Genomic DNA, 27,827 nt, shown 5'->3' with positions numbered 1-27,827 from the left:
CGAATTCAAGCGATTCCCCTGCCTCAGCCTCTGGTGTAGCTGGCATTACAAGTATGTGCCACCATGCCCAGCTAATTTATGTATTTTTAGTAGAGAGGAGGTTTCACTGTGTTGCCCAGGCTGGTCCCAAACTCCTTGACCTCAAGTGATCTGCCCACCTTGGCCTCCCAAAGTGCTGAGATTACAGGCGTGAGCCATGGCACCTGGCCTTATTTTTATTTTTTTGAGACAGAGTCTCAGTCTGTCGCCCAGGTTGAGTGCTGTGGCATGATCTCCGCTCACTGCAACCTCCACCTCCCAGATTCCAGCGATTCTAATGCCTCAGCCTCTTGAGTAGCTGGGGTTACTAGACCCGGCTAATTTTTGTTGTATTATTTTAGTAGAGACTGGGTTTCCCTATGTTGGCCAGGCTGCTCTGGAACTCCTGGCCTCTAGTGATCCACCTGCCTCGTCTTCCCAAAGTGCTGGAATTACAGGCGTGAGCCACTGCCCCCAGCCAATCTTTGTGATATTTTGAAATTGAGGTTTATATTTTGTTCAGAGTCAAAGCTAAAATAGAATTGTTTGAAAATTAATATTTCAGGAACTATTTTTTAATTAAATTGAATTTTTATTGGTTTCATTTCAGTAGGGTTTTAACTTTATATATATATATATATTTTTTTTTTTTTTTTTTTTTTCCTGAGATGGAGTCTTGCTCTGTCACCCAGGCTGGAGTGCAATGGCATGATCTTGGCCTCACTGCAGCCTCCACCCTCCTGGCTCAAGCAATTCTCCTGCCTTAGCCTCCCAAGTAGCTGGGAATACAGGTGCCCACCGCCATGCCCGGCTAATTTTTGTATTTTTAGTAGAGATGGGGTTTCACCATGTTGTCCAGGCTGGTTTTGAACTCCCGATCTCAAATGATCCGCCCTCCTCGGGCTCCCAAGTGCTGGGATTACAGGCGTGAGCCACCGCGCCTGGCCTAAAAAATATTTTTAAAGACAGGATCTAGCTGTGTTGCCTCAGCTAGTCTTGAACTCCCAGTCTTGACCTCAAGTGATCCTTCTGCCTCAGCCTTCTGAGTAGCTGGAAGCACAACTGTGAGCCACCACACCTGGCTTTTTTTTTTTATTTCTAATAAAAAAATAGAGTTTCTTGTTTCACTGGACAAAATATGCATATATAGGAAGGAAAGACTTTTGGACTTGAGATTGCGCTGAAGAAGAAAAATGGAAAAATTAGGCATTTTAGTCTCTCAGTGTGTTATTTTTGTAGCTTATACAGATACGTCTTTTTAAAGTGTCTTTAAAAAGCTTTATTGAGATAAAGATAAATGAGATAAATTCACCTACCATGAAATCCCCTTGAGTGCAGAATTTTGTGGTTTATAATATGTTCACAGAATCACACAAACAAGACAGGTATCTAGATACTTTCAGACCATTTTCATCAGTCCACAAGAAATCCCATACCCATTAGCAGTCATCCTTATTCCCTTTTCCCCTAGTCCCTGGCAATAACTAGCCTACTTTCTGTCTCTGAGTTTAGCTCTTCTGGAGGTTTCACAGAATGAAATCTTACTACATATGGTCTTTTGTGATTGACTTATTTCATGTGGCACAGTGTTTTCAAGGTTTATCCATGCTGTAGCGTATATCAGCACTTCATTCTTTTTTAATGCTGAGTAATCTTTTGAATGGATATACCATATTTTATCAGTTCCTCTGTTGATAGGCACGTGAGCTTTTTTTCCAATTTTCGGCTATTATGAATAATGCTGCTATGAACATTTGTGTACAAATTTTAGTGTGGATGTATATTTTCATTTCCCTTGGGTATATACCTAAGGAATAGACTATCTGGGTCATATGATAATTGTTTAAGACTACAGGCACGTGCCACCACACTTGGCAAATATTTAAAAATTTTTTGTAGATAAGGGGTCTCGCTATGTTGCCCAGGCTGATCTTGAACTCCTGGCCTCAAGAGATCCTCTCACCTCAGCCTCCCAGAAAGTGTTGGGAATACAGATGTGAGCCACTGCACCTATAAAAGAGGCTCATGCCTCTTTTTACATTGTGTGTGTGTGTGTGTGTGTGTGTGTGTGTGTGACAGGGTTTCACTCTGTCGCCCAGGCTGGAGTACAGTGGTAGCTGTACTCCACAGAGCCCAGGCTGTGGCTCACTGCAGCCTGGACCTCCCTGGGCTCAGTTGTTCCTCCCACCTCAGCCTCCTGAGCAGGTAGGACTACAGGCACGGTTAATTTTTGTATTTTTTGTAGAGATGGAGTTTTGCCGTGTTGCCCAGGCTGGTCTGGAACTCCTGGGCTCAAGTGGTCCACCAGCCTCTGCCTCCCAAAGTGCTAGGATTACTGGTGTGAGCCACCACACTCGGTTTACTCTTTTGATAATGTCCTCTGATGCCAAAAAAGTTTTTAATTTTGAGGAAGTCTAGCTTATCTGTTTTTTCTTTGTTGCTCATGATTTTGGTTTCTTGTCTAAGAAGCCATTGCCAAATCTACGGTCATGAAGATTTAGCCCTATGATTTACCCCTATGTTTTCTTCTAAGAGTTGTATGCTTTTAGCCCTTATATTTAGGTTGTTGATCCATTTTGTTTTAATTTTTGTGTGTGGTGTGAGGTGTGTGTGGTATGTGGTCCAAATTTATTATTTTGTATATAGATACAAAAAGTTATCCCAGCACTATATATTGAAAATAGTGTCCTTTCCTTTATTGATGGTCTTCACATCTTTTTTGAGAATCACTTGAACATATATAAGGTTTTATTTCTGGACTCTAAGTTCTGTTCTCTTGATGTGTATTTCTTTCTGTCTTTATGCCAGTACTACACTGTTTCATTACTGTAGCTTGGTAATAGGTTTTGAAATTAAGTGTAAGTCCTTTAACTTTGTTCTTTTTCAAGACTGGCTATTTTGGGTCCCTTATATTTCCAAATGGATTTTAGGATCAGCTTATCAATTTCTGTAAAAAAGACAGCTGGGATTTTTACAATGATCATGTTTTACCTTTTTTTTTTTTTTTTTTTTGGAGACAGAGTCTCGCCATCGCCCAGGCTGGAGTGCAGTGGTGTGATCTTGGCTCACTGTAACCTCTGCCTCCTGGGTTCAAGTGATCCTCCTGCCTCAGCCTCCCAAGTAGTTGGGATTACAGATGTGCACCACTATGCCCAGCTAATTTTGTATTTTTAGTAGAGACATGGTTTCACCGTGTTGGCCAGGCTGGTCTTGAACTCCTGACCTCAAGTGATCCACCCGCCTCAACCTCCCAAAGTGCTGGAATTACAGGCTTGAGCCACTGCTCCAGCCAACAGATCTTAACTCTTACGCATCTTATGGTTCTCATATGTATAATTGCATAGTAATATCCATTCGAAAGAATTGTTAAATAAAAGAGGATGTAGGTATATATTTAGAACAATGCCTTGCCTGTGGTAGGGATTTGATATTTGTTGTTTATCTTCTTCTGCTAATTAATTCCAGTTAAAAGTGAGCCACAAAACAAAAAACAGACAAACCCAATCAAAAACCAAGAAAAACAAAAACTCCAAAACCACAGACCAAAAAAAAAAAAAAAACCCCGCAAAGAAAAAAACCACAAACAGAAACCCCAAGCCTCTTCCTGTCCCCATCACCTTTCTACGACCCAAGAAATCCCTGTGAGTGCTTGAGGAACCACTAAAGAAGACAAGTCTCTCATACCACATAGTTGTATTGCAAATGCATGTGAAATCAAGGTTGCTATATAGAATATTTGACAGTGAATTTTAAATATTAAAAATAATAAAAATATAATTGAAAGCTCTTTATTTTTACTCTATGATTCTTGTTTTGTGTGCTGTTTTTTCACTACTTTTTTTCCTGAAAGCAGAAACAATATTTTTTCATTAAATTTCATGGTTACAATCTTTCTTCCTTTAAATTATTGCTATTTTAAAAACTGTTAGCGGGAAGGCTGATGTTTGAACTTAAACTTGGTAGAACATTTATTTTGGTGTCTCTTCAGCAGCTGGGTGCATTGTTATTTTCTAAGAAGAGAAACTAGAGACATAGTATGATACAAATATGATGCTTGGAACATCTCATGTTTCTTGTATATTCACACTTTATTATCTATAGTCTTCCAAAAACAAACACTAACCAGTTTTCTGTAGGCATGTTTTAGCAAAATATAAGTATCAATGCTAATTTGATATTCATTTTATGATGATTGACATTAGAGGACAATAATCTTAGTAATTTTCATCTTTACCAAAGTGATACTCTTTATGCAATTCTGTGAGTGCAAAGAATGTTGATATCAAATTTGTCCTAACATTTTCTGAACTACGTCCATAGTATGTTGAAACAATATCATGGTGATTTTTGACTTCCATTATGGCATAGAAATGCCAAGTACGTACCAGGTAAGGGGGGGAAGCTACATACAATAATAATGCATTCTCTTATTTAACATTTGCAGTTAACTTTTTTTGCACTCTGTCGCCCAGGCTGGAGTGCAGTGGCGTGATCTCGGCTCACTGCAAGCTCCGCCTTCTGGGTTCACGCCATTCTCCTGCCTCAGTTTCCCAAGTAGCTGGGACTACAGGCGCCTGCCACCAAGTCTAGCTAAATTTTTGTATTTTTAGTAGAGACGGGGTTTCACCATGTTAGCCAGGATGGTCTCGATCTCCTGACCTCGTGATCCACCCGCCTCAGCCTCCCAAAGTGCTGGGATTACAGGTGTGAGCCACCGCTCCTGGCCCAACTTCTTTTTTTAACTCCTGCAAAACCACAACACAAAGTCAGGTTTCTTGTGCTTAGACCATTTGCTATTTCTTAGCAATCCTACTCTTTATCCACAAAACCACATCCTCATTACAATCAATTATTTATCAAGTGGGATCTCAAAAAATCACATTCCAGATTACTATATGTTAGTTTTACGCTATTAATCTTGTAAAATAAGGTATGTTCTTCACGTCCTTGCCTAGGGGCAGTATAGCTATGATGAAAAAGGGTTTTTTCTGTAGTGGTCACAGTGAGGCCAATTACAGCCATACTACAACACCTACTTGCCCTCTTTTTCTGTTCTACTCTCCAGTTACTATTATTACCTCTTCAGTTCTCCAAATATGACTTTTGGTGTCTAGCAAAATAATTCCTGGTATTTAGTCAAAGAGTGGAAGGACATTATTGTTGCTTTCTCTTTCTCAACAGCAAGAACATATTATTGATTTTTAGTAATAAATATTTTAGGCCGGGTGTGGTGGGTCATGCCTGTAATCCCAGCATTTTAGGAGGCCGAGACGGGTGGATCATGAGGTTAGGAGATTGAGACCAGCCTGACCAACAGGGTGAAACCTTGTCTCTAATAAAAATACAAAAAATTGGCCGGGCGCGGTAGCTCATGCCTGTAATCCCAGCACTTTGGGAGGCCGAGGTGGGTGGATCACGAGGTCAGGAGTTCAAGACCAGCCTGGCCAATATGATGAAACCCTGTCTCTACTAAAAATACAAAAAGTAGCCGTGCGTGGTGGCAGGCGCCTATAATCCCAGCTACTCCAGAGGCTGAGGCAGAGAACTGCTTGAACCTGGGAGGCGGAGCTTGCAGTGAGCCGAGATGGCCTCCAGCCTGGGCGAGAGAGTAAGACTCCGTCTCAAAACAAAACAACCCAAAAAATTAGCCTATAGTCCCATCTACTTGGGAGGCTGAGGAAGGAGAATCACTTGAACTCAGGAGGCGGACGTTGCAGTGAGCTGAGATCACACCACTGCACTCCAGCCTGGGTGACAGAGCGAGACTCTGTCTCAAAAAAAAAAAAAGTGTTTTAGTTTTAAAGGGTTTATTTCTATTTTAATTTTCTGATAAAAGCCTTATTTTGTCCAGGTGCAGTGGCTCATACCTGTAATCCCAGCACTTTGGGAGGCCGAGGTGGGCAGATGACTTGGAGTCAGGAGTTCGAGACCAGCCTGGGCATCATGGTGAAACCCTGTCTCTACTAAAAACACAAAAATTAGCCGGGCATGGTGGCAGGCGCCTGTAATCCCAGTTACTTGGGTGGCTGAGGCAAGAGAATCATGTGAACCTGGGAGGTGGAGGTTGCAATGAGCTGAGATTGGGCCACTGCATTCCAGCCTGGGTGACAAAGCAAGACTCTGTCTCAAAAAAAAAGTGAAAACAAAATCCACATAATGGAAGAAATTTTTTTTTTTTTTTTTTTTTTTGAGACGGAGTCTTGTTCTGTCGCCCAGGCTGGAGTGCAGTGGTGCGATCTCGGCTCATTGCAAGCTCTGCCTACCGGGTTCACGCCATTCTCCTGCCTCAGTGTCCTGAGTAGCTGGGACTACAGGCTCCCGCCACCACGCCTGGCTAATTTTTTGTATTTTTAGTAGAGACGGGGTTTCACTGTGTTAGACAGGATGGTCTTGATCTCCTGACCTCGTGATCCACCTGCCTCGGCCTCCCAAAGTGCTGGGATTACAGGCGTGAGCCACCGCGCCCGGCCAAGGAAGAAAATATTTGCAAATATATATTTGTTAAAGGACTTATTATTCAGAATATATTAATAACTTACTATGCAATGATAAAAGGACAACCGAATTTAAAAATAAACAGGCTGGTTGAGGTGGTTCATGCCTGTAATCCTAGCACTTTGGGAGGCCAAGGTGGGAGGATCACTTGAGCCCAGGAGTTTGAGATCAGCCTGGGCAACATAGTAACACCTCTTCTCTACAAAAAAAAAATAGAAAAAAATGTTAGCCCGTGATCACTTGAGCCTGGGAAATCGCAGCTGCAGTGAGCAGTGATTACACTGCTGCACTCCAGCCTGGGTGACAGAGTGAAACCAAAAAAGTAGACATTTCCTAAAGATATACAAATGGCCAATAACATGAAAAGGTATGCAACATCGTTAGTCATCAGTCATGCAATCAAAACCACAATGAGATCCACTTTACATCAACTGGGGTGGCTAAAGTTAAAAAGATAGACAATAACAAGTACTGGTGAGGATGTGGAGAAATTGGAGCTCTCATACATTGCTGGAATGTAAAGTGGTGCAGCTGTCTTAGAAAATGCTTTGGCAGCTTCTCAAAATGTTAAACATAGACTTGCCATATGGCCCAGTAATTCCACTCATATATATATATATATATATATATATATATATATCCTAAAGACATCAAAACAATTGTTCACACAAAAACTTGTGTGAACATGAATGTTCATTGCTATATTATTTATAAAAGCCAAAAAGTGAAAACAGCCACAAGTACAACTAACTGTTGACTGGATAAACAAAATATTTTTTTCCAGTGGAGTATTATTTCCAGTGGAGTATTATTCTGCCATAAAAGGAAGAAGTACTGATGCATGATACAACATGGATGAACCTTGAAAACAATCTAAGTGGAAGAAACCAGTCACAAGAGATCACATATTGTAATGATTCTATTTATGTGAAATAGTTAAGCATAGACAAATGCATAGAGAGGGAAAGAAGATTAGTGTTTGTCACGAACGTTGGGTGGGGGGGAGGAGGGAATGACTGCTGATGGGTATGGGGTGATGAGAGTATTCTAAAATTAGATTGTGGTAATGGTTGCAAAACTCTGAATAAATCACCAAAAGACACTGAACTGGATTCTTTAAATGGGTAAGTTTTACGATATGTGAAATGTATTTCATTAGAGGTGTAGAAAAATGTCAGAAAATAAAAGTCTAAGCCTTAAAAAACATCATTAAAGATATTAAAGTCTTTATTTGCCCCCCCCATTTTTATTTTCAGTAATACAGGGTAAAATGAGTAGGATTACTTGATCTGGCCATCTATGGCCATTTTATGGAATGACAAACTAAGTTCAATACTGATAGAGTTGTATTCTGTGTATATATATAATAGAGTATATACTGTGTGTATAAAAAATTCAAGCATATGGAAAAACTTATTTAATCCAGTAATAAACCTTTATATTTTCTCATCAGTTTAATAATAACATTTTTGCCAGTAATTGGGTATATTTTGGGAAATAGTAGAATAAAGATTTGTAGACTCTCTTACATCTCCTAAAAGAAAATTCACTAAGCATGTATGTGGAAAACATCTTAAAATAAAGATAGATAAGAATGTTTTTGTGAATTAAAAAAGTAATGTGAACATGTTAAGGTATTTGAACTTACATTTAAATTGGATTATAAGTAACTTAACATTTTTAATGCAAGCATATTAACCTTCTTGTGCTTATGAGATTATTTTGCCAAATTGTAGGACAGAGGAAACTGCTGACTCCACAAAGATCTTCCCTTTGACCAGTTCTCTACTAGGAGCTTAGTTTCCTGATTTTTAGTACAATTTGATATTGAGGAACATATATTTAATAAGGCCGGGTACTTAGGTATAATAATTGGGTAAATTGTACCTTTTATTTTGGCCCTAACTGGTCACACTTCTGGGAATATTCTTCCCCTATCAGGAATTTCCATGTTACCAATATAATTTTGGGATTCAGTCACCTTTATTAGACATGTGGCCCCATGTGAAGTTTCTTTTTCTTTCTTTCTTTCTTTTTTTTTTTTTTTTGAGACGGAGTTTCGCTCTGTCTCCCAGGCTGGAGTGCAGCGGCACTATCTCGGCTCACTGCAATCTCCGCCTCCTGGGTTCACGCCATTCTCCTATCTCAGCCTTCTGAGTAGCTGGGACTACAGGCATTCGCCACCACGCCTGGCTAATTTATTGTATTTTTAGTACAGACGGGGTTTCACTGTGTTAGCCAGGATGGTCTCGATCTCCTGACCTCGAGATCAGCCTGCCTCAGCCTCCCAAAGTACTGGGATTACAGGTGTGAGCCACCGCACCCGGTGGAAGTTTCTTATCACTAGAAAAAGTGTATTGCATTTCCTGATACTGCACAGTTGCTTCTGTTCTGTGTGTAATATTTTTGTTTTGAGTTGTCTTGGATCCATGTCATTTTTGGCTTGTGTAGCAACAGGAGTTTCGAATATTGCTCCACTGTCACATAATGCTTTTGTTGAATCCATTGCTTCCTAATATTCACAAAGATTTATGAAAACCATTTATAATAATTGTTCAAGAAATTGGCCACAAATTCCAAATATATTTTATGAAAAATAAAATTTTCATTAGACTTATTTGGAAGAACCATATAAATTATAGAGTATTTGTGTGGAAGCACTCTTCCTTCTGTAAGTATAGGTGTTTGAGATTATTATAGCTAGACTAGCATTTATATTGTGCATACTCTGTGTCAGTACTGTTTAAATACTTTACATATATTAACTAATTTAATTCTCACAACTTTATGAAGTAGGCACTATTATCCCCATCTTACATGTGAAACAAGTGTAGTACAGAGAGGTTAAGTAACTTTATCAATACCATCCAGCTAGGAAACTGAATTGCCTTGGATTCTAATTTAGCAGCCTGGCTCTGGAATCTGTTCTTAACCATTTGCCTTAGACTGTCTTTGATTTATATGATCACTAAGCAAATAGTGATCAATTATAACTACCTTTTGCTACTAAACGCTAGACTTGTTGCCAGAAAATAACATAATTTCCCTGTGGATATTGTTAAAACCTAGTTTTTATTGTGAGGTTTAAGGTTATGTTGGCACACCATTCTGGAATTTGTCTCTATAATACTGATCAAGCAGTATTTGACATTAAGTTTATTATCAAATTTTATTATCTATTAATTTAATGAAAAGATGAAATTAATTACAATGTGAGCAGTGTAATTTCTTTATGTATTGAAAGTTACAAAACTGAGCCAGGCATGGTTGTTCCTTTCTGTATTTCAGCTATTTGGGAGGCTGAAGTAGGAGGATTGCTTGAGGTCAGGAGTTCAAGACCAGCCTGGGTGACATAGTGTGAGACCCAGTCTCTAAAATATATTTTTTAGGCCAGGTGCAGTGGCTCATGCCTGTAATCCCAGAACTTTGGGAGGCCGAGGCAGGTGGATCACCTGAGGTCAGGAGTTCGAGACCAGCTTTGCCAACATGGTGAGACCCCCATCTCTACTAAAAATACAAAAATTAGCTGGGTGTGGTGATGCCCTTGTAATCCCAGCTACCTGGGAAGCTGAGGTAGGATAACTGCTTGAACCTGGGAGGCAGAGGTTGCAGTGAGCTGAGATCGTGCCACTGCACTCCAGCCTGGGTGACAGAGTGAGACTCTGTCTCAAAAAAACAAAACAAAACTATCTGTCTGTCAATCAGTCAAATTAGCCGGGTATGGTGGCATGTACCTGTAGTCCCAGCTACTCAGGAGGCTGAGGCAGGAAGACCCCTTGAACCCAGTAGTTCCAAGCTACAGTGAGCTATGTTGGCACCACTGCACTGTAGCCTGGGCCACAGAATGAAACCCAGTCTCTAAAAATAAATGAATAAATGAATGTTATAAAGCTGTTATTAAACTAATACTTAATGTAGTACCTGATATAAATGTTTCTTGGATGATAGAAATTAAATAATGAAGAAGGGATTATATGAAATGAGGCTACATAACAACAATTGTTTTTTTTCTGAGATGGAGTTTCGTACTTGTTGCCCCAGGCTGGAGTACAATGGCACGATCTCGACTCACCGCAACCTCCACCTCCTGGGTTCAAGGGATTCTCCTGCCTTAGCTTCCCAAGTAGCTGGGATTACAGGCATGTGCCACCACACACGGCTAATTTTGTATTTTTAGTAGAGACGGGGTTTCTCCATGTTGGTCAGGCTGGTCTCAAACTCCCGACCTCAGGTGATCCGCTCACCTCGGCCTCCCAAAGTGCTGGGATTACAGGTGTAAGCCACTGCGGCTGGCCTTAAAAGCAGTAGTTTTTAAGATAGCAAAAGAATGATTCTAATTTCCTATGCAACTTTGAAATAAAGGGAATTATATATTTAAAAATTTTTTTTTCCTTTTCTCAGATCATGAGGTCAGGAGTTCGAGACCATTCTGGCCAATATGGTGAAACCCATCTCTACTAAAAATACAAAAATTAGCCAGCTGCGGTGGCTCATGCCTGTAATCCCAGCACTTTGGGAAGCCAATGTGGGTGGATCACCTGAGGTCAGGAGTTCGAGACCAGCCTGGCTAACATTGTGAAACCCCGTCTCTACTGAAAACACAAAAATTAGCCGGGTGTGGTGGCACATGCCTGTAGTATCAGCTACTCGGGAGGTTGAGACAGAAGAATCTCTTGAAACCAGGAGGTGGAGGTTGCAGTGAGCCGAATAGCGCCACTGTACTCCAGTCTGAGTGACAGAGTGAGACTCCATCTCAAAAAACCAAACCAAACCAAACCAAATCAAAACAAAACAAAAACAAAAAATTAGCTGGGTGTGGTGGTGTGTGCCTGCAGTCCCAGCTACTTGGGAGGCTGAGGCAGAAGAATCACTTGAACCTGGGAGGCAGAGGTTGCAGTGAGCTGAGATGGTGCCACTGCATTCCAGTCTGGGCAACAGAGCGAGACTCCATCTCTAAAAGAAAAAAAATTTCCTTTTCTTACTGTGCTGATGAAAGAAATGATAAAGAAAATCACTACTTGTATATTCCTTGGTTATTGATGAGGAAGAATCAATTTTCATAGTACAAATAAAAGTTAAAGAGAAAGTGTGTTAGTACTATAAGTTGTGTTTTGATTCAAAATTTTAGTTTTAGACCAGGTTTGTGAAATAGAGATATAATTTCCTGAAAATATTTTTTTGCTGTTAAAAAAAATGCATTTCAGGCTGTGTGTGGTGGCTCACACATGTAATCCTAGCACTTTGGGAGGCCAAGATGAGAGGATCGCCTGAGCCCAGGAGTTCAAGGTCAGCCTGGGCAACATGATGAAACCCCATCTCCAAAATACAAAAATTAGTTGGGCGTGGTGGTGTGTGCTTGTAGTCCCAGCTACTTGGGAGGCTGAGGTGGGAGGATCAGTTCGGCCCAGGAGGTTGAGGTTGCAGTGAGCCATGATCATGCCACTGCACTCCAGCCTGGGTGACAGAGCGAGACCTTGTCTCAAGAAAAAAAAAATGCATTTCAGATTTTATTTTTAAATTAAAATAAAAAATTTAGAGACAGTGTCTGGCCCTGTCACCCAGGCTGGAGTTCATTGGTGCTATTATAGCTCACCCCAGCCTCGGACTCCTAGGCTCAAGGGATTCTCTTGCCTCAGCCTCCTAAGTAGTTGGGATTGCAGGCATGAGCCACCACACCAGGCATATTCTTTATTTGAGCAGGAATTTCTGGTGAAGCTAGAAATGTAGTTATTAATAAATAGTAATTTTGACCTGTAATCCTGGCACTGTGGGAGGCTGAGGCAGGTGGATCACTTGAGTTCAGGAGTTTGAGACTAGCCTGGCCAACTGGTAAAACCCCGTCTCCACTAAAAACACAAAAATTAGCTGGACGTGGTGGCATGAACCTGTAGGCCCAGCTACTTGGGAGGCAGAGGCATGAGAATCACTTGAACCTGGGAGGCGGAGGTTGCAATGAGCCGAGATCGTGCCACTGCACTTCAGCCTGGGCAACACAGCAAGACTCTTGTCTCAAAAAAAAATTAATTTGAGTCCGTTTCTTACCCTTGTAAGAGTTGAAACAGTTGAATGTTTAGATACATTTTTATACTGTGATGGAGTTATTTTTTGTTTGTTCTTGTTTTTAGCAACAAACATTTATTTCTCACAGTTCTGGAGGTTAGGAAGTTCAATGTCAAGGGGCCAGTCAGTTTGCTTCTGGTGAGGGCCCACTGTCTGCTTTGCAGATAGACACCTTCCTGCTGTTTTCTTACATGATAGGGAGATCATCTCTTTTTTTCCTCAATTTTTTTTTCTTTTTTTGAGACAGAATCTCACTCTGTCACCCAGGCTAGAGTGCAGTGGCATGATCTTGGCTCACTGTGACCTCCACCTCCCAGGCTCAAGCAATTCTCCTGCCTCAGTCTCCTGAGTAGCTGAGATTACAGATGTGTGTCACCATGTCCGGCTAATTTTTGTATTTTTAGTAGAGACGGGGTTTTACCATGTTGGCCAGGCTGATCTGGAAATCCTGACCTCAGGTGATCCACCTGCCTTGGCCTCCCAAAGTGCTGGCATTACAGGCATGAGCCACTGCGCCTGGCACTCAATTTTTAAATTGTAAAATGTATGTCAAATTACCATCTTAATCATTTTTATGTGTACAGTTAAGTGGAATTAAATACATTCATGATGTTGTGCAACTATCACCATTATCCATCTCTATAACTCTTCATCTTATAAAAGTGAAACTCTATCCACTAAACAATAAAATCCCTATTCCCTCTCTCCAGCCTCTGGCAGCCACCATTCTATTTTCCATCTCGATGATTTTGACTATGCTGCCATGTTTCAAATCATGTCTGTTTGTGAACCCAAAGCAATTTAGAGAAAAATTTTTAATGAAGATTTTTTACTCCTTGCAAGATGGGTTGTAAACATGTTAGCAGCTATAATGAAATATGATTACTCTTCTGCTTTAGAGTACATATTTCTAATTGAAGTTGGAAGGGTTAGAATTATTTCATATATTTACTGGTCAGAACTTTTTCAAATGTGCTTGGTTTCCCACAATTGTCATTACATTTTGATTAATTTTAGAGGGAGTTGTGAAAGAGAACTCATTAATTTGGCTCAAAAAATTTTTTGAAAATTTTTCTTGTGTAATATTTTATTACTTTTTGTACATAATAACTTCAGATGCATAAGTATTTTAACATTGGCCTTTTGTAATTCTGAATCCTTAATCATGACACTAGAAATGCATATTATTATGTTTAACAATATTGTAAGAAAGTAAAAAATTATTTACTAAATTTCCATTTATGCAAAGTTTTAATGTAAGGCAAGTATCTAATATTAAGGAACATGGACCATTTTTAATTTTGTATTTTCAACCCCAGCATATTTTTGAGCTTCAATCAATAATTTTTTTTTTTAGATGGAGTGTCGCTCTGTTGCCCACCCAGGTTCGAGTGCAGCGGTGTGATTTCAGCTCACTGCAACCTCTGCCTCCCAGGTTCAAGCGATTCTCATGTCTCAGCCTCCCAAGTAGCTGGGACAATAGGTCTGCGCCATCTCGCCTAGTTTATTTTTGTATTTTTAGTAGAGATGGGGTTTCACCATGTTGGCCAGGTTTGTCTTGAACTCCTGACCTCAAGTGATTCGCCCACCTTGGCCTCCCAAAGCATTGGGATTATAGGCGTGAGCCACCACGCCCAGCCCAGAAATAATAATTTAGAAAATAAATTGTATACATCTGTGAATTGATTTACTTCTGATTTCTGAGTGGGACAGTAGTGAAGGTAGTAGTTTTATTTTGCAGTGTGGAAGATTATTTTGTTGCCTTTATTCTGCCCACTTTATTCTGTATTGCTTAGGGTACCAGAAATGTGTTGTCAGGTTGGATGTTCTCAGTAGAGAGTAAGAATATCTCCATCTGTGAGAGTTTGCTTTTCTGTAAAGCTACAAATCCAGATATGAAATTTAAAAACCATGTAAACTGTGTTCAACAAGAGTTACATTTCAAAGGCTACTTTAGATTTAGAGAAGGTTGTGTATTGTGGCATTGAGGCGTATGTAGTGGTCAAAATCATGGACTCTGGAGTCTGACTCCCTAGGTTTAATCTAAGCCCCTCCACAACTGTGTGACTTTGGGCAAAAGTCAAACAGTTTAACTTTTAACTTTTCTGCACCTTATTGTCCCACGTATAAAGTGGGAATACTAGCTTGTCTACTTCGCAGGTTTGTTGTGAGCATTAAAAGAATTCAATACCTGTATACTATTTTTTCTTTTTTTGTGTGTGTGTAGCATAATAAAGTATCAGGCAATACGTAAGCACTATTTAAACAGTTCTAGGCATGAAGTAAGGTTAAATAAATGTTAGATACTGGTTTTTTTTTGTATTTTTTTAAATTATACTTTAAGTTCTAGGGTACATGTGCACAACGTGCAGATTTGTTATATACATGTGCCATGTTGGTGTGCTGCAGCCATTAACTCGTCATTTACATTAGGTATATCTCCTAATGCTATATCCTTCCCCCCTCTCTCCACCCCACAACAGGCCGGTGGAAATTGAACAATGAGATATTGTTTTTGTTATTATTACACTTCAGAGTAGCACGAGATGATTAACTGTTGGATACAGATTGGAGTCACTGATTTTCATCCCTTGCACAAAATTGTAGATTATTAAACAGATAGTTTGTGTGTCCTTGGAACAGAATGTATTTTGCCAGTTAAATTATTGCTGCATATCCATCCATCTTGTTTATTCTTAGCTGCAAAGATATCTTATGTATTCTGCTTTGTGATCCTGGGGCTGAGATTCTGCAAGCAACATTTCTGCTTTGCCAGCTGCTCCCTGTTGCGAGTGGTGGGTGGTAAAGATCTAGAAGAGGCAGAGGGATTTGCTCGTATCCTCGTCATGGCCTTCCTCTCTGCTGTTCCTGTGAGTGCTGCCTTAATGACATTTCTTTATTTCTGCAGCAGCAGTACCTTCCTGTAGCAGTTACTGGATCCAGTTAGCAGTTTTCCCAACATTTGAGGACCAGTTTTATCAAGCTTCCTTTAGAGTCCACTAGAGTCCCAGGCTCCTTGGGCCTCTCCTGGGAAATTAGAAAAACCAGCACAGCTGAGTAGTGCCCTCTCAGAAGTCTGAGTTTAAGTTCCCTGGGTCCCTCCTCTGAGCGTTTGTTAACTCAGCCTTAGGGGTGGTAGCTGCTTCCTGCAGTTGCTATCTGTGTTATCTTTGCGTCCTTTCAGCTTTTTACTTAAAAATTTCAAACTCAGTTAACAAATTCTTGTATTACATTTTATCTGTTCAAATAACTGATGTAGTTTCTGTCTTCTAACTGAATCCTGACGAGATAGAGGTGATAAGGAGTAGGTGTCAACCTGGGTTCACTTAAGAACTTGTCATTACCTATTTTGAGGGTGGGGGAAGTTTTTTTTTTTTTTTTTCTTTTTTTTGAGACGGAGTCTCGCTCTGTCGCCCAGGCTGGAGTGCAGTGGCACAATCTCGGCTCACTGCAAGCTCCGCCTCCCGGGTTCACGCCATTCTCCTGCCTCAGCCTCCTGAGTAGCGGGGACTACAGGCGCCCGCCACAGCGCCTGGCTAATTTTTTGTATTTTTAGTAGAGACGGGGTTTCACCGTGGTCACGATCTCCTGACCTCGTGATCCGCCCGCCTGGGCCTCCCAAAGTGCTGGGATTACAGGCGTGAGCCACCACGCCCGGCCTAGGGTGAGGGGAATTCTAAGATGAAATAGTGTATCTTGTTTTTTTGAAATAATTTGATAAAGTAACATCTTAGGGATAACGTGAATTTTATAGACACTGATAATAAAGTTATTGAATTAGACTACCATAAAGTTCATAGAAATTTGCAGGAAGTCTGTACCAAGACACAGGACTATTTTTAAAAATCTTGTCTTATTTAATAGTACAGTTTCCTATATGAAGGCATAAAAGGCATGTTTATTGGGTTTGTAGTTCTCACAAATATGAAATGGATAGATAATACATGGAAAGATTTAGGATTCTAAGATATATTGATATACTAGAATGATATGAAATCATCAAGATAGTCTAATCTATAGGGTAGGGACCATGTTTATTTTCTTTTATTATGTTCAATGTTCAGTAAATGCCTGGCACAGAGCACATGTGCTCAATAGTTGAAGACATTGATAAATCAAGGCAACATTCATCAGTTATAAGTGATGTTCTGCATTTAGGTTCAAATACATGTGAATAAACCTTATCAGTAATTTATAGGAAAAGATATTGAGGTTATCTGTAAGTATAATATGAACTAACCATATTTAATCTCTAAAAAGCTAAAGAACATAGTCCTAGTATTCATTAACGAATATAGAGTTATGCTCTAAAAAGCTGTTCTGCTCTATTTTGAATTTGAGTCCAGTTTTAGGAATCATATTTTTAGAGGAACATATTAAGTAGAGAGCATCCTAAAAAGTGACTAGGTCATATGATGAACATTTGAGGGAAGTTAGGGCATTTAGCTTAGAAAGGAAACATTAAGGAAACATTTCCCACTTCCCACCTAAGGAGTTGCTGGTCCACTGAAGATGGTTGAAGTGACAAATTTGTGATAACATCCTAAAGGATGTAAGATGACACTTCACAGTGAGGGAAGGGAAAGAAAGGAGTGGGCATTTAATAATTTATTTTAAGGCCAGGCATGGTGGCTCACGCCTGTAATCCCAGCACTTTGGGAGGCCGAGGCGGGTGGATTACCTGAGATCAGGAGTTTGAGACCATCCTGGCCAACATGGTGAAACCCCATCTCTACTAAAAATACAAAAATTAGCTGGGCATGGTGGCGGGCACCTGTAATCCCGGATACTTGGGAGGCTGAGGCAGGAGAATCGCTTGAACCCAGGAGGCAGAGGTTGCAGTGAGCTGAGATTGCGCCACTGCACTCCAGCCTGGTGACAGAGCAAGACTCCGCCTCAAAAAATATATATATATTTATTTTAAGCCCTGTGTCACCTCTGAGCAGTTCCTGACCAGGCCCTTAGCAGAATCTCAGTTCTGAGAAAGCATAAGCTGCCTTGGGTGTACATAGTCCTTAATTAAGGACTTATTAGATTGCTGCCTTTTAGCCCTCACAAGTAACTGAGGGCACTTGGGCTTTTAAATGGAGAAATGGTGGGAGAGCTACAGCTTATCAAAGACAAATGAACAGGTACTCTGACTAGCTTATCTAGCCAATCCCTTTATAATGTCCTCATCTATCCTTCTCTCTTCTCTCTCATTTTTTCTCCCAAGTGAAAAAAGGAATGTTGTAAGAACGGAAGTTCAGCACACAATAGTCCTAAACCATAGATGTTACAGAGGCATACAAGACATTTGAGAGTGCACAATATCTGAAGACAGAAGACTTAAGTGTCTTCTTACGTCATTTTCGGACATGTAAGAGAGGAAATAATTTCTTCTACTCTCTTATGTTTACGGTCTGGGGCTGTGCAAATTAAACTGACACAACATTAACAGGAGAAAAGGGTTTGTGGTATGTATAAGGGAGCTAACAAAAGGAGTAGCTGGCTTATTAGATCGGTAGAGTTAAAGGCTTATATACCTAGTATGGGAAGGGAAGTGGGGAGAAACAGCTTCTATGGGAGGAATAAATAGGTTTCTTTCAGAAAAACAAATGGGTTTCTAGAAGAACAAATGAGAGATAAGAAAGTTTGTGACAATGTTAGTCTGTACAGGTATGAGCGGTCTCTCCATCTTCTCCAGGGCCATATAACTCCTGGAAGAGAGGATTTATGGTAGGGTTGGTTTTTTTTTTTTTTTTTTTTTAAGACAAGGTCTGACCGCCGTCACCCAGGCTGGAGTGCAGTGGCACCATCTCAGCTCACTGCAGTCTTGACTTCCCAGGCTCAGGTGATTCTCCCACCTCAGCTTCGTGAGTAGCTGGGACTACGGACTCACACCACATTCCTGGCTATTTTTTGTATTTTTAGTAGAGATGGGGTTTTGCCATGTTACCCAGGCTGGTCTGGAACTCCTGGGCTCAAGTGATCCACCTGCCTTGGCCTCCCAAAGTGCTGGGATTACAGGCATGAGCCACCATGCTCAGCATATGGTATGTTTATTTTTATTCTTCCTCCTGGGAGTAGACCTGCTCCAAAGAGGGAATTTATGGCAGGCTTATTTCCCAGAAGTCACTGCTTTTAGTCAGGGAAGCTCTGAGAAATCTTCCTCTATCTGTGGAATTTCAAATGTCTTCAGCTTAAAATAATTTTCATACCAACTTTGGGGTTCCTAGTGAGTCCACACAAGCACAAAACTCAGATCAATGGGAGTTTTAGGGAGGCAGATTTAGGTGAAAGGAAAACCTTTCAGAACAGGAAATGATATAAAGTGGCATTTTCTGGTGAGGGCTTGGAGTATAGGTATTCTGTGGTGTATACTGAGTGCATATTTATACAATAGGGATCAGTTGGGCAAATGGTAAAGATGCTGTCAGTTTCCTTTTGTAATATTGAGATGCTTAACCTGGTGTCTCATCTGATTGAAGGATCATCCTGCTGGCTTGCAGAACAGGTTCAGGGAGTACCTGCAGGCAAAACTAGATTTTTTTGAAGAAATATTTGTTGTTTCAGCCTGGAACAAATTATATTCTCAAAGCTTTGCAATAAAAACAGCTAAGAAGATTTTGGTCTGAAAAATTTCTAGACTGGTGTTACCAGACATCTGTATTACCTGTGGAACAAAATCTCAAAATGTTTCCATAGACATTTAGTTCTGAGCAATATAACTTCCCTTTGAATTTGTCAGATTGTATTATCATTGATGTTCCTTTAAATAACTAAATAGACTAAGATTATTGAGATTTTCGAAGATGTCTGGCAAAAACAGTACAGTAGTTGCTGTCAAGCCATTATTTCTGACAGCAATTAGAATTAGATTGCAGAATTGATTAACCAGCATAAGCTTTTATTCTCTGTAGCAAGGCAGCTTGAACCAGATCACTGCTTCCTAGGTTTTGGGGACTCCAAACAGAGCCCATGGTTCAGTTCACATGTACACCAAGCATTATCTGTAGACTGGGTAAATAAAATAACTTTTTCACATATATGCTTCTGTTTTTAAAAATATGTATAGATACAGTTTTGATGCATGGAATATGATGTATTTAAAGGCAATGCTAAATTCAGGCCAGGCACAGTGGCTCATGCCTGTAATTCCAGCACTTTGGGAGGCCGATGTGGGCGGATCACCTGAGGTCAGGAGTTCGAGGCCAGCCTGGCCAATGTGGTGAAACCCTGTCTCTACTAAAAATACAAAAATTAGCCAGGTGTGGTGGAGAACACCTGTAATCCCAGCTACTTGGGAGGCTGAGGCAGGAGAATTGCTTGAACCTGGGAGGTGGAGGTTGCAGTGAGCCAAGACCCAGCCGTTGCACTCCAGTCTGGGCAACAAGAGTGAAACTCCATTTCAAAACAAACAAACAAACAAACAAAAACTGAATTCAGAGTAGCCTTTGCTATTTCTTTGTATTTTCTCAGTTAGCTGTCTTAAAATGTATAATTAAGGGATCAGAAAAACTTTTTTATGTTTAAGAGAGGTCAAGAGGGTGGCGAGGGCCAAGCACAGTGGCTCGTGCCTGTAATCCCAGCACTTTGGGAGGCTGAGGTGGGAGAATCGCTTGAGCCAAGGAGTTTGAGACCAGCCTGGACAACAAAGTGACTATATCTACAAAAAAATAAAAAATTAGCCAGGTGTGGTGGCATACACCTGTGGTCCCAGTTACATGGGAGGCTGAGGCAGGAGGATTGCGTGAACCTGGGAGGTTGAGACTGCAATGAGCCATGCTTGTGCCACTGTACTCCAGCCTAGGCGAAAGAGCACCTGTGGTTCCAGCTACTTGGGAGACTGAGGTGGGAAGATCACCTGATCCTGGGAGGTTGAGGTCACAGTGAGCTCAGATCACGCCACTGCACTCCAGCTTGGGCAACACAGCAAGACCCTGTCTCAAAAAAAAAAAAAAAAAAAAGGAGTGACAGAGCGACTGGGTGCAGTGGCTCACGCCTGTTATCCCAGCACTTTGGGAGGCCAAGGTGGGAGACTCACTTGAGGACAGGAGTTCGACACCAGCCTGTGCAACATAGTGAGACTCTGTTTCTAATTAAAAACAAAAGAGATCAAGAGACTTGAAAGTACATATTGGCAACTGTTGAGCTAGATCAGAGGTTGGCATACTTTCTATAAAGGGCTAGATGATGCTTTGTGGGCTATATGGTCTATGTTGCAGCTACTGAATCCCACCACTGTAGCACAAAACAGCCATAGATAACAGGTAACTGAATGGATATGGCTGTGTTCCAGTAAAACTGTATTTCCAGAAACAGGCAGCAGGCTAGATTTGACTCACACCTAACATTTGCTGACCCCTGTTCTAGATCTTGTAAAAGTTGTTTCAGATTCTAAGACCTAAGTTTTAAAAAATGGGAATGAGAGGAGAGGTTAGACTACTACCTTGTTTTATACCTCACAGAACAGTCAGGAGATCATAGATCATCCCTGACAACCTTGACTCTTACATTGGTGTAAAATATAGGTCTTGTAAGAGTGCTGGTGACTGTGAAGTTTAGAATCCTATGCTTGTATAGTTAGACCTAGGTTTCTCTCTCCCTTGGATGATGCTGAAAATAGTTATATTTGCATTAATTATGCATTCCTAGGTTCGTGCTGTGTTTTGTGTTTGTGTTCATTTCTAGCACCACTTCCTTCTAATTATCTCATGGCAGGTTTCTTTTGATCATATTTATTTCATAAAAAATAGCTTATTTTCCCTGATTCTAGCATATTGCACTTTGAGGCTGTCAGAAAAAATTGTGAAAGACTCGAAAAGATTACTGGGTATCTTCAGTGGAAAACTGGGTGGTCTGGAATGCAGTTTATCCTTCTGTTTTATCCAATTCTAAGAGGTTTGCACCTTTCATTGTCTTTGAGCTATTTTCTATTTTTGTACATCGTAGATAATTGATAGCAGTATAAGTGATTCTTGTCCATAGGTACGCAAATTATTCTTTCCAAATGGAAGGGTGATCAATTTTCCTTTTCTTCTCCCCTGCAAAGGCCAATTGTGCATCTAGTATTTAGAAATTCATTTCAGCATTCCTGATTGCCTTTTCATGTGTGGTACTTGGAATTCTCCTCTGAACTAGTTGTAATATCTTACTGGATCACTCATTAATTAATGAGTTAAAGTCTTTGATGTGTGTTCATTTTATGCTTGTATGACAGTCATGATTATACCTTTACAAAAATTGATATTTTAATAGGAACAGGGTCCTTTAGTGGTTTTGATTTCACTGGTTCCCCTCTCACAAAGCCTATCAAAAAAAGAAGGTGTGACAGTACCAATAAGTTCAGAGATCAGTAATTGCCTCAGGGATTTTTATTATTTATCATAAGAGCAGAAAAACAATGCTTTTAAAATGTAATGGCATATAACATAAATTATTCATGCTTATGTGTTAAGCATTCAAATTGCATGTATTTGTAACTTGGTTGAATTTGAAATTTTAATAATTAATTTTGACCTTGTATATTTGAATCTGTCATTATAACTGAACAAGCCAAATGATTTTCTCCATTAGCCTTAAAAGAAGTTGGCTATTTACCAAATAAAATGGTAGTGACTTATTTGTAACCATCTCAAGAGAACACTGTAGAGATACAAAGGCTAGAATATCACAATTACGTTTTGGTAAATCTCCAGATTAGAGTTTATATTGAATAGTTTGTAGTTAAGATTCTATTATTCATGGGCATGAAACCATGGAAATTAACAAGTCAATGCAGTTTGCAGGTGATATGACCTAGCCTTTCTTAAAACAAACAAAACCTCAGCAGGTTATAAAAACTACAAACTGGGAACTGGATCATTTTATATTTTTAATTTATTTAAAACATTTTATTTATATATATTTTATTTCAATAGCTTTTGGGGTACAAGTCATTTTTGATTACATGGATGAATTGTGTAGTGGGTGAAGTCTGAGATTTTAGTGCAGTCATCACCAGAGTGGTGTACATTGTACCCAATATCCAATATGTAGTTTTTTTATCCCTTAGCCCTGTCCCACCTCCTACCTCCTGAGTCTCCAATGTCTTTTATACCACTCTATATGTCTTTGTGTACCCATAGCTTAGCTCCCATTTGTAAGTGAGAACATGTGGGATTACGTTTTCCATTCCCTAACTCTGGAATGGAATCATCTTCACTTAGAATAATGGCCTGCACATTCATCCAAGTTGCTGCAGCAGACATTATTTCATTCTTTTTTATGGTTGAGTAGTATTCCATGGTGTATACATACCACATTTTCCTTTCTTTCTTTTCTTTCCTTTCTCTCTCTCTCTCTCTCCTTTTCTTTTCTTTCTTTTTTTTGAGACAAGGTTTCGCTCTGTTTCCCAGACTGGAGTGCAATGGCGTGATCTCGGCTCACTGCAACCTCTGCCTCACAGGCTCCAGCAATTCTCCTGTCTCAGCCTCCCAACTAGCCAGGACTACAGGCACAGGCCACCACGCCCAGCTAATTTTTGTGTTTTTAGTAGAGACAGGGTTTCACCCTGTTGCCCAGGCTGGTCTCGAATTCTGGAGCTCAGATGATCCACCCACCTTGGCCTTCCAAAGTGCTGGAATTACAGGCATGAGCCACTGTGCCTGGTCCACATTTTCTTTTTTCCCTCATCAGTGGGCATTTAGGTTGGTTCCATATCTTTGCAATTGTGAATTGTGGGGCAATAAACATATGCATGCATGTGTCTTTTTGATATAATGACTTCTTTTCCTTTGGGTGGATACCCAGTAGTGGGATTGTTGGATTAAATGATAGATCTACTTTTAGTTCTTTGAGAAATTGCCATACTGTTTTACACAGATGTTGTACTAATTTGCATTCCCACCAGCAGTGTATAAGCATTCCTTTTCACCATATCCGTGTCAACATCTATTGTTTTTTGGTTTTTTAATAATGGCCATTCTGGCTGGGATACAGTGGTGTCTCATTGTGGTTTTAATGTGCATTTCCCTGATGATTACTGATGTCGAGCCTTTTTTTTTTTTTTTTTTGACAGAGTCTCGTTTGGTCGCCCAGGCTGGAGTGCAGTAGCACGATCTTGGCTCGCTGCAAGCTCCGTCTCCTGGGTTCACGACATTCTTCTGCCTCAGCCTCCCAAGTAGCTGGGACTACAGGCGCCCACTACCACGCCCGTCTAATTTTTTGTATTTTGGGGAGAGGCGGGGTTTCACCGTGTTAGCCAGAATGGTCTTGGTCTCCTGACCTCATGATCCGCCCGCCTCGGCCTCCCAAAGTGCTGGGATTACAGGCGTGAGCCACCATGCCCAGCGATGTTGATCATTTTTAAATATATTTGTTGGCCATTTGTATATCTTCTTTTGAGAAATGTCTATTGCCCACTTTTTTTATTTTTATTTTATTTTATTTTATTTTTGAGACGGAGTCTCACTCTGTCGCCCAGGCTGGAGTGCAGTGGCTCGATCTCGGCTCACTGCAAGCTTCGCCTCCCAGGTTCACACCATTCTCCTGCCTCAGCCTCCCGAGTAGCTGGGACTACAGGCGCCTGCCACCAAACCCGGCTAATTTTTTGTATTTTTAGTAGAGACGGGGTTTCACCGTGTGGGCCAGGATGGTCTCGATCTCCTGACCTCATGATCCACCCACCTTGGCCTCCCAAAGTGCTGAGATTACAGGTGTGAGCCACCACGCCTGGCCCATTTGCCCACTTTTTGATGGGATTGTCTTTTTCTTGATGATTTGTTTGAGTTCCTTGTGGATTCTTGACATTAGATGCATAGTTTGCAAATACCTTCTTCCTCTCTGTGGGCTGTCTGTTCACTCTGATGATTATTTCTTTTGCTGTGCAGAAGCTCACTAGTTTAAGTCCTATTTATTTATTTATTTTTGTCTTTGTTGCTTTTGCTTCTGGGGTCTTAGTCATAAATTCTTTGCCTAGGCCAATGTCCAGAAGAGTTTTTCCTAGGTTTTCTTCTAGAATTTCTATGATTTCAGGTCCTAGATTTAAGTCCTTAATCCATCCCAAGTTGATTTCTGTATATGGTGAAAGACAGGGAATCCAGCTTCACTCCTCTACATGTGGCTATTCAGTCTTCCCAGCACCATATACCAAATAGGGTGTCCTCTTCCCCAGTTTTTGTTTTTGTATGCTTTATCAAAGATCAGTTGGTTATAAGTATTTGGCTTTATTTCTGGGTTCTATATTGTGTTCCATTAGTCTGTGTGTCTACTTTTATACCAGTACCATGCCATTCCGGTTAGTACAGTCTTATAGTACAATTTGAAGTCCAACAATGTAATGCCTCCAGATAAGTCATTTTTGCTTAGGATTGCTTTGGCTATTTGGGTTCTCTTTTGATTTGATTTCTTTCTTTCCATTATTTCCTTTCTTTCTTTCGACAGAGTTTCGTTCTGTCGCCCAGGCTGGACTGCAGTGGTGTAATCTTGGCTTACTGCAACCTCCACCTCCTGGTTCAAGTGATTCTCATGCCTCAGCCTCTCAAGTAGCTGGGATTACAGGCATACACCACCATGCCAGGCTAATTTTTGTATTTTTAGTAGAGATGGCGTTTTGCCATGCTGGCCAGGCTGATCTTGAACTCCTGGCCTGAAGTGATCCCCCCATCTCAGCCTCCCAGAGTGCTGGGATTACAGGTGTGAGCCACCACACCTGGCCCTCTGTCGATTTCATAAGAATATTAGGGTTGCTATCTCTAATTCTGTGAAAAATGACATTGGTATCCTGATAGAAATTGCATTGAATCTGCAGATTGCCTGGGCAGTATGGTCATTTTCACAATATTGATTTTTCTACTCCATGAGCATGGGATAGATTTCTATTTGCGTCATCTGTGATTTCTTTCAGCAGTGTTTTGTAGTTCTCCTTATAGAGATCTTTCACCTCCCAGGTCAAGTATATTCCCATGTATTTTATCTTCTCTGCAGCCACTGTAAAAAGGACTGAGTTTCTGATTTGATTCCCAGCTTGATTGTTGCCAGTGCATAGCAGTGCCACTGATCTGTGTACATCGATTTTGCAACCTGAAACCCTATCAAATCTAGGAGTCCTTTGGAGGAGTTTTCATGGTCCTCCAGGTATGCTATCATATCATCGGCAGAGACAGCTTGACCTCCTCCCTTCCTACTTGGATGCCCTTCACTTCTTTCTCTGGCCTGAGTGTTCTGGCTAGGATCCTCAGTACTGTATTGAATAGAATTGGTGAAAATGGGCATCATTATCTCGTTGCAGTTCCGAGGGGGAATGCCTTCAACTTTTCCCCGTTCAGTATGTTGTTGACTGTAAGTTTATCATACATGCTTTTATTATTTTGAGGTATGTTTCTTCATGCCTGCAATCCCAGCTACGTGGGACGCTGAGGCACGAGAATCACTTGAACCAGGAGGTGGAGGTTGCAGTGAGCCGAGATCACATTCCCTTAAGCACAAAAGGATGCCGCATTTTATTAAGTGTTCTTTCTGTGTCTTTTGAAATGATCATATGGTTTTTGTTTTTAATTTTGTTTATGTCATGAGTCACATTTATTGATTTACATATGTTGAACCATCCCTGCATCCCTAGGATGAAACCCGCTTGATCATGGCGAATTATCTTTTTTTTTTTTTGAGATGTAGTCTCGCTCTGTTGCCCAGACTGGAGTGCAGTGGCTTGATCTTGGCTCCCTGCACCCCCGGACTCCTGGGTACGAGCAATTCTCCTGCCTCAGCCTCCTCAGAAGCTGGGACTACAGGCTCATGCCACCACGCCCGGCTAAATTTTGTATTTTTAGTAGAGATGGGGTTTCACCATGTTGGCCAGGATGGTCTTGATCTCCTGACCTTGTGATCCCCCCACCTTGGCCTCCCAAAGTGCTGGGATTACAGGCATGAGCTACCGTGCCCGGCCTGAATTATCTTTTTGATGTACTGTTGGATTTGGTTTGCTAGTATTTTGTTGAGGATTTTTGCATCTGTGTTCGTCAGGGATATTGGTTTGTAGTTTTCTTTTTTGGTTATGCCCTTGAACTGGAGCGTTATTATTATTACAATTTTTTTTTGAGACGGAGTTTCACTCTTGTTGCCCAGCACGAACTGGAGCATTTTTTTTTTTTTGAGACGGAGTCTCACTCTGTCACCCAGGCGAGTGCAGTGGCGCAATCTCAGCTCACTGCAAGCTCTGCCTCCTGGGTTCACACCATTCTCCTGCCTCAGCCTCCTGAGTAGCTGGGACTACAGGTGCCTGCCACCACGCCCGGCTAATTTTTTGTATTTTTAGTAGAGATGGGGTTTCACTGTGTTAGCCAGGATGGTCTTGATCTCCTGACCTCATGATCTGCGCACCTCAGCCTCCCAAAGTGTTGGGATTACAGGGGTGAGCCACCGCGCCCCACTGAACTGGAGCATTTAAAAAATTTTAATTTAATTTAATTTTTGAGACAGGGTCTCACTTTGTTGCCCAGGCTGGAGTGCAGTGGTGCGATCTCGGCTTACTGCATCCTTGACCTCCTGGGCTCAGGCAATCCTCCCACCTCAGCCTCCCAAGTAGCTGGGACTACAGGCATGTGTAAAAGCTTGGCTAATTTTTGTATTTTTAGTAGAGATGGGGTTTCACCTTGTTGCCCAGGCTGGTCTTGAACTCCTGAGCTCAAGTGATTTGCCCGTCTTGGCCTCCTGAAGTGCTGGAGATTATAGGCGTGAGCCACTGCACCCAGCCTGGAACATTTTTAAATGGGCAAAAGTAACTTTGGATATAGTTCTAGCATGGGTCATTCAGGTTGCAAGAAAGACAGGCCTCAGTAGTCATTTAGCATTTCCCAAACTGTAGGAACAGAGTTCTGTATTTTTTTTTTTTTTTTGAGATGGAGTCTTGCTCTGTCGCCCAGGCTGGAGTGCAGTGGTGTGATTTTGGCTCACTGCAACCTCCGCCTCCTGGGTTCATGCCATTCTCCTGCCTCAGCCTCCTGGGTAGCTGGGACTACAGGTGCCTGCCACCACGCCCGGTTAATTTTTTGTATTTTTAGTAGAGTCAGTGTTTCACCGTGTTAGCCAGGATGGTCTCGATCTCCTGACCTCGTGATCCGCCTGCCTCGGCCTCCCAAAGTGCTGGGATTACAGGCGTGAGCCACCGAGCCCGGCCAAGTTCTGTATTATCATAGTAGATATTCAAATAATTCTGAAAAGTATAAAATGGTTAAGAGCATGGACTCCAGAGCCAGCCTGCACAAGGGTTTGAATCACCTCTACTGCATACTAGC

General features: G+C 41.0%; 1 protein-coding gene across 3 annotated transcripts in view; it reads left to right on the top strand.

The window, feature by feature from the left end:
* The window catches only part of TTC28 (tetratricopeptide repeat domain 28), a 700,618-nt gene that overhangs the window by 2,014 nt on the left and 670,777 nt on the right, over positions 1-27,827 (top strand). Inside the window, exon 1 of one of the 3 annotated variants that reach the window (XM_016938879.4) lies at positions 15,319-15,443. The exons of the other annotated variants lie outside the window; for them this stretch is intronic. Coding sequence (XP_016794368.1) covers positions 15,420-15,443 — 24 coding nt within the window. The 5' untranslated portion in view covers positions 15,319-15,419. Of the gene's footprint in view, positions 1-15,318; positions 15,444-27,827 lie in introns of those variants that run through there. 3 annotated transcript variants of the gene reach the window in all.

This window comes from Pan troglodytes, chromosome 23 (genome assembly GCF_028858775.2).
Source record: "Pan troglodytes isolate AG18354 chromosome 23, NHGRI_mPanTro3-v2.0_pri, whole genome shotgun sequence".
In the NCBI taxonomy this organism is placed as follows: Eukaryota; Metazoa; Chordata; class Mammalia; order Primates; family Hominidae; genus Pan; species Pan troglodytes.
The sequence above is the reverse complement of the archived record's forward strand: the minus strand, read 5'-3'. Positions and strand labels throughout refer to the sequence as shown.